The sequence below is a fragment of the Cryptomeria japonica genome, chromosome 2 (genome assembly GCF_030272615.1).
Source record: "Cryptomeria japonica chromosome 2, Sugi_1.0, whole genome shotgun sequence".
Classification (NCBI taxonomy): Eukaryota; Viridiplantae; Streptophyta; class Pinopsida; order Cupressales; family Cupressaceae; genus Cryptomeria; species Cryptomeria japonica.
In genome coordinates, this window is record NC_081406.1 from 178,891,255 (window position 1) to 178,898,742 (window position 7,488).

At 33.7% G+C, this 7,488-nt stretch overlaps 1 protein-coding gene across 1 annotated transcript; it reads right to left on the bottom strand.

Annotated features, from left to right (window-relative positions):
- Positions 1-233: 233 nt before the first annotated feature.
- Positions 234-2,384, bottom strand: LOC131051974 (subtilisin-like protease SBT1.8). The gene has a single exon (XM_057986573.2). The coding sequence runs from the start codon at positions 2,382-2,384 to the stop codon at positions 234-236; it is 2,151 nt and encodes a 716-aa protein (XP_057842556.2).
- Between the last annotated feature and the right edge of the window lie 5,104 nt (positions 2,385-7,488).

Consider the following 7,488-nt stretch of genomic DNA (forward strand, 5'->3'; position numbering starts at 1 on the left):
TAGAATATATTGAATAACTCCCATGGTAACATAGTTAACCAGCAATATTAAGTTTATTTATTTATAGGGAGAGGCCAAGGTGGGCCCAGCGGATAGGTCAGATATCTCGCCACTGCACAACAACAGGACTACGAACAACATGAGTTCCACCTCGGACACAATTCCATGATATTGCACCAAACGTTGCAGCTTTGTTTTCTTTGATGACCGCGCTCTGAAATATTACCCGAAAGTTAAGCTTCTGGTTCTCCTTTGTGAATTCTAATGTCTCTGGCTAAACATTTACTTTCATTCCAGAAGGCTCCTCCACCTGCACTTTGTAGGTAGAACGAGCGGCACCCACGTTTGTTACGTTTGTAGGTAGAACGAACGGCACCCACGTTGGAGTTGAAATAAAGAGTGTAAGATGGATAATTAAGATCTGCGACGTCTTCCAAATTGCTTGATCTGGGGCACGATATTTTGTGGTTGTCCATCAGAACAGCAATCTGTTTGTCGGTGTAGTTGAGAGTACAGAGAAAGTGAATGTAATCACTAGGTGCCAGGTCGTAGACGAGTCCCGGATCCATAGCAGCCGCTGGATTTACATGACCTGTGCCCAGTATGAATGGGTTAGCGGCTTCCAGATTCGAGACATCTTTGATGGGCTGATTTTTATTGTCGCGGACGTAAGCAGACGTCATGAGAGCGGATTTGATGGCGGCGGGGCTCCAGGAAGGATGAACGCCTCGTATGAGCGCTGCAAGGCCGCTTACGTGGGGACACGACATGGATGTCCCTGACTTAAACTCATATCCTTTCTTAACTGCCGCCAATATGTCGACGCCTGGAGCAACCAGATCTGGTTTCAGTATATCTGGTAATTGTAGACTCGGGCCCCTTGCAGAAAAAGAAGCCACAAGCGGAGCTGTTACCGCCTCTCCTTTGACTGTCAATCCTGATGGATTTATGGCGGCCGTAGGATTAGGATTACTTGTACTGTTTATGCACTCTTTGATTTTCCTTCCGACTGCAAAAGCCACACTAATAGAGGGCGGACCAGAATCGACGATTATTTCTAGTGCCCCCAAAACAGACTCGGTGGCGAAAATGATACCAGCGACCCCAACTTGTGTCACTGCCGTTGAAACTTCTTTCAGCACGCCGACTCCTATGGAATCAATGTAAGGATTTCTATAAGCCAGATCACATAGCAAAATTTTACCGTTGAGCATGCTGAGATCGAGACCTGATTGACATCTTCTGGTGCTTTTGTTGTGAGATAAATACAGCAGAGGCAATCCTTGTGTTACTTGATTCGCTTGAGAAAGAGAAGAACCTGTTTGGATCTCATGATTGCCAAGTCTGACAGCGGCGGGAAACTTTCTGTCAATACTGCTGGCTCCAACAGTCATCACCCACGGTGCCGTGTTTTGGATGGAAGAGTAAAGAGATCCAAAGTTGCCTGCTGATAAAGAAAAAAATACGCCCTTGGCCATTGCTTTAAAGGCTCCGATGGCAATGGCATCGTTGTAAAAAGGCATTTCTGGTCCCCCAATGGACTTAGATATAATATCCACGCCATCTGAAACGGCCATTTCTATGGCAGCAATAGCGTCAGAGCCGTCAATATGACCATCCCAGACAATCTTATATACGGCCACTCTGGCCTGAGGAGCCATTCCTGTGGCTGTTCCGTTGGCAAAGCCATTGAAATTCTCTCCACCCACAGCGGATCCTGCAGCAGTCGAAGCACAGTGAGTTCCATGGCCCTCGATGTCTCTTGCTGATTTTAACTCGCTCTTGCTGAGACTACCGTACCGTGCTTCGTAGCCTTTGAAGAAATAGCGAGCTCCAATGAGTTTCCTGTTGCAATGAGAGGAATTGAACAACTCCCCGCTTTGACATACACCCTTCCATTTTGCGGACACAGGTCCCAGGCCTTTATCATTGAAACTCCTGCTCTCAGGCCATATTCCGGTATCAATCACGCCCACAATCACATCTTTGCCGTAATGGGACCGAGGCCACAAATTATTTGGCGAGCCTCCCAGACCCAAAAACTGCGGCGAATGGGTCGTATGTATTTGCCTGACAGATGACGGGATTACGGCCAAGCAACCCTCCACGCTCTCTAAAGCTGCAGCCTCAGCTCTGCTCAGGTTCGCTGCAAATCCATCAAGTACTATATCATATGTATATAACAACAGCCCTTCATCGTCTGAGCCTGAAGTTGCCTCATTGATGACAGAGGCATACCAGTGCTCACGGAGTGAAAATTGCAGAGGCTTCATGGACTTATTCATGTGGATGATATATGGCATTCTTATCTCCTCAGAGACAGTTGTGGTGAATGCAAACAGAGTGACGAGGAGAGCGAGGGAAAAGAGAGAGGGATTGGCCATTGCTATCGACTACCAGCAAGGGACTAGTTCTTGTGAGAAGTTAGACAAGCCACTAATCCATAAATAGTAGAATACAATCTACGTCAAAAGCAAAACATTTTAACTTGGAATACCATGCGTACAGGTGGATAGTCAATAATATAGATAAATAGTCATTTGACTGTTCTTTTAAAGAACGCCCTCTCGGATTTCACTTGAACACTGCAGGCACGCTTTCATATTCAATCAAAGCTTTAAAGATTATATTATAGATTGTTATGTAGACTATATTATTGTATAATATAACTAACATATTTTCAAAAGAAAAATCTCCATCACAATATTATAAGAGATATTTATTTAAATTAGAGATATATAATACAAGAATATTAAAATTATTTAATCTCATCAATAAATTTTTCATTATCAAAAAATAATATAAAATAAAATAATACAAAATTAAATTTACCAAAAAATAAATTTGACTATTGAAAATTTGTAATGTTTTATATTTAAATTTTAATAAATTTATTTAAATTTTTAAAATATGATAAACATTAATAAATATCAAAATAATTGAATTCAAACATATATTAATATTTGAAATCTAAATCAAGTTGAGTTGTATATCAATTTTTCACATCCCTATAATTGGGTTTCAAGGTCATGGACCGGTCCACATATACTCCATTCACAAGTGAAAAAAGGGGACCTCCCCTTACATTTCCTTAGGGAAAAAATACATTGATAAGATGAGAAAAAAAATCATGCAATTGATGGACATCTTTGAATCTGAGACGAATGCAAAACTAATTTAGTGTTGTGTCTTGTGCTCCATTTGTAGCCAAACTCAATACCACAAACATGCTCAATAGAGAGAAAAAAACATTCTTGTAGTGCTTCATTCGAGAACTCAAGTGAGAAATATGTTTTACTATGAACTGGAGACGTTATATTCATTGTTCTTTTGTTCAATATATACTAACTACATTATTCATCTAATATAGAATTGTGCATCCATAGTTTCACCCAACTCCAATTGATAGCATTAGCATTAGAAAATAAGAAATATAAACAATTTGAAAGCAAAAAATGGAAAATAAATTAAAATCTTAATCAGAGATCTAAACCTCAAAATTGATGCACATGATTGATTTCACTAGTCTAGATTTGCATTAGTGTGATTGTATGAAAATGACTAATAATGATCTTATTTATAGATTTTTCTAGGGAAAATCAAATGAAGGATGGGGATGAGATCAAGGACTGTGTGAGTTGGAAATTAAAAAATTGTTATTTCAAATTGATAAGGAGATAATGATGAATTATTTAATTCTACTAGTGACAGTTATGAAGATATTTAACTATTTTTGTTTTATGTTTCAAAAAGTAAAAATAAATTGAAAATAAAAAATTAGTATATATGATAATATAGTAATTTAATTTTTCACCATTCCACTTAAATAATATAATATTACTACCAATGGCACCTTGGTATCCACTGGGCATGTCAAAGAGATATGGAAGTTTAATTAGGAAAAATAATATTCTATTTTTTGCATACATTTATGCAATACACGAGGTCGATTGGTTGGCTATTTAACAAATAATATATATATTTTTAAATTACAAATACATAGTCGTTTAACTATTCTTGTAAGAACACCCTCTCAGATATCACTTTTAACATTGTAGGCACATTGAGATATTGAATCAAAGCTTTTAATATTGTATTATGTATAGTTAAGTACATTATATGTTATTTATTATTTTGCAGAGATATCAATTTAAATTAGATAAAATATAAATATAAGAATATTAATACTAAATATAATCTCACTAATAAATTTTTCATCACTATTTAAAATAAAGTTATACAAAATTAAAATTCATCAAAAAATTGAAAATAAATTTGAGTATTGTAAATTTGTAATTTTTAATAATATTTTTTTTTAAATATGATAAAGTTAAACTAAATATCAAAATAATTAAATTCAAACATATTTTAATTTATTTGGAGATCCAAATCAAATATTTTAAAATATTAATTTTTTAATATATTAAAATTAAAAAAAATGTAGTTATTCATCCTTAAATTTGTCTATTAGAAAAAGTGATAATTAAATTGAGTATTCATTGAAGAAGTTTAACATTACCTTTATATACATATTATATAACAGGCAACATAGACTTTCATTGAATTGAGGATTAAAAATATTCGAATTATGAAGTGGACTAAAATTACTTAAATCTACTTCTCATGTTATTTGAATTAGGGATGAAAGCAAAGCATATATCTTAATGATTAAATCTATCAAACTAACTTGAGTAGTATATCAATTCTTGACAAAAAAATTGAAATTGACCTTCAAGGTCATGGCCTAGTCCATATATATTCCAATCACAAAGGACAAAAGAGTACCTCTCCTTACATTTCCATTAAGGAAAAAATAAATTGATAAGACGAGAAATATATTCATGAAATGGATGAACATCTTTGAACTCAAGATAAGTACAAAATTGATCTACTGTTGTGTGCTTTGATCCATTTGTAGAAAACCTCAATACCATAGATATGGTCAATAGAGAGAAAACAACATTTTTGTAGTGATTTATTTCGAAACTCAAGTGAGAAATATGTTTGACTATGCATTGGAGACTTTATATTCATTGTTCTTCAGTTGAATGTATGCTGACTATATTATTCCCACAAAAAAAAATTGTGCATCCACAATTTTACCCAAGTCCAATTGTAAGCATTGACATCAGAAAACAAGAAATATAAACAATTTAAAAGAAAAAGATGGAAATAATTTCCCAATCCTGATCTGAGATATGAACCTCAAAATTGAAGCAATAATTGATTTCAATAGGCTAGATTTGCATAAGTGTGATTTTATGAAAATGTTTAATAATGATCTTATTTATAGATTTTTCTAGAAAAAATCACATGAAAGATGAGGATTAGATCAAGGATCTGAGTGGGAAAATCAAAAGTTGTTAGGGTATGTACATGATCATGAGGGACCAAAAGTGGCGATATCCTCACTAAAGACCTAATTGATAGGTAGATTGAAAAATATCTATAACTTTCAAATGGCATCACATTTTTTAAAAGCTATAGTAAAAACATCATAATTAATTATCTATTAAAAAAAAAATGTGTCACATGCGGACATGAGTCTTCTAATTATATCTAAAATCTTCTAAAAAATTATTGTCATTTGATTACAGTTAGGGTGGTCAAGCAGACATTTGCTTCCTATCATTTTCTTGAAATTTTAGTAGTGCTGCATTGAAATTTCAAATTTTTGTCAAATAGATATTTTTTATAGAAAATAACTAGTATCTTAGAAACTACATTCAATTTTCTACAGATTATATTGCTACATATTTTTGAAATATTGTTGGTAATTTATGTCAAGTTGCCTAACTCTATTTTTCTGATTTTCATTGCCACTTAAGGGCCTATTTGGCCCACAATGATCCTACGAATACCCATTATTTCAAAGTGATAAGGAGATAATGATGAATTATTTATTAAATCAATAAAAATTATGAGGATATTTTATCTTTTTTTTTTAAGTTTCAAAAATGAAAAATAAATAAAAATAAAAAATTCACATATAATTTAGTATAATAATGTAATTTCCCACCATTCCACTTAAATAATATAATATTACTAGAAATCAAACCTTGTTATGCAATGGCTATGTCAAAGAAATGTGGAAGTTTAATTAGAGAAAAAAATATTCTATTTTTTGTTTGTTGTTGATGCTGCTAGGATATGTTGTTCTCATTGATGTCAACATATTCCTATGATTTATTGCTCTAATAGTTACAGAGTTATTTATTGGGATTATGGTTCAGTGTATGGAGTATTTATAGTATCATTATATCTTTTTGAATTGGTTTCACTAATTTGGAAGCTTAATTGATCATACATATGATCCGGTTTGCTATTTGGTTTCTCTGATTAGTGTTTTGCAGAGTTTCGTATTTCCTCCAGTATATTCTGATGTGATCAGATCTTGAGTTGAGATTTTGAGAGAATTTTTTGGATGTTTATGTGTATCTACATTTCAGATGGTTTGTGATTTGGTGCTCTACGAGTTATCTTTCTTCATGACAGTTGTTGTTGTTCGAATGTTCTTGAGTTTTAGATGTTGATCGATGAAGATTTGATAAGTGGTGTCGGTACAACTATTACTGATGATTCTAATGTTCTTGTTGGTGTTTCCTAATTATGTCCTATTTTTTTTGGTGATCCACATTGATTCCTGTGCTCATTCTTGGTGATTTTATTTATCTGGTGATATTGTTTGTGTTATGCAGTTTTCTTGGTGGTGTAACATGTTGCAATTTATCTTGGTGAGATTTTCAGTGGTTTTGCATTCTTGGAGATTTGATTTAGGTCCATGGCATTGTATTGGTTTTGTGGATGATTTATGTAAAGTGAGATGTAATTTTATATGAGGGTTTAGCCGATCTTGTTGTCAAGATTGATGAGTTGTATAAATAGGTTGTATAGTCATGTAATTGGTGTGTTGATGGTGTCGACTGAGTGTCTATATTATCAGAGATAAGTTTATTTTTTTTAAATGAATTCATCCTTTTGTATTGTGATTTAGCAGAGATTGAAGTGTTGTAGAGAAGACAAATGTGCTTAACCAAAACTATCATCAGGCATTTGCAAATGCTATTCTTTCAGTTCATTTGATTCCAAATTGTTGTCCGAATGTTTTGTAAGTTAGTGAGACTTCCTTGTAACATAGTGAACCTTCCCTAAGGATTGTAGCCTTCTAAGTTATTATATCTTGAGCAGTGAGCTCTAGGAAATGATCCTAAATGCATGTGCATTCCTCATTGTAATATTTGCATATACTACTGCAAAGTATCATCTTATTGTGGGTAGGTTCCCATTGTTGTTTTTACCTTAACTAGTTTTTCCACGCCAAAATATTGGTGTTGTGTGTTGTGTTGTCAATTTTCTTATCTTTGTTGATTTGTATTTGAGGTTAAGTTTGATAATCCAGTGAAAACTAATTCACCCCTTTGTTAGTTTCCCTTCATTGTTGTTGCCAACATTTTTTGCATACATTTATGCAATAAAAGAGGTCAATTG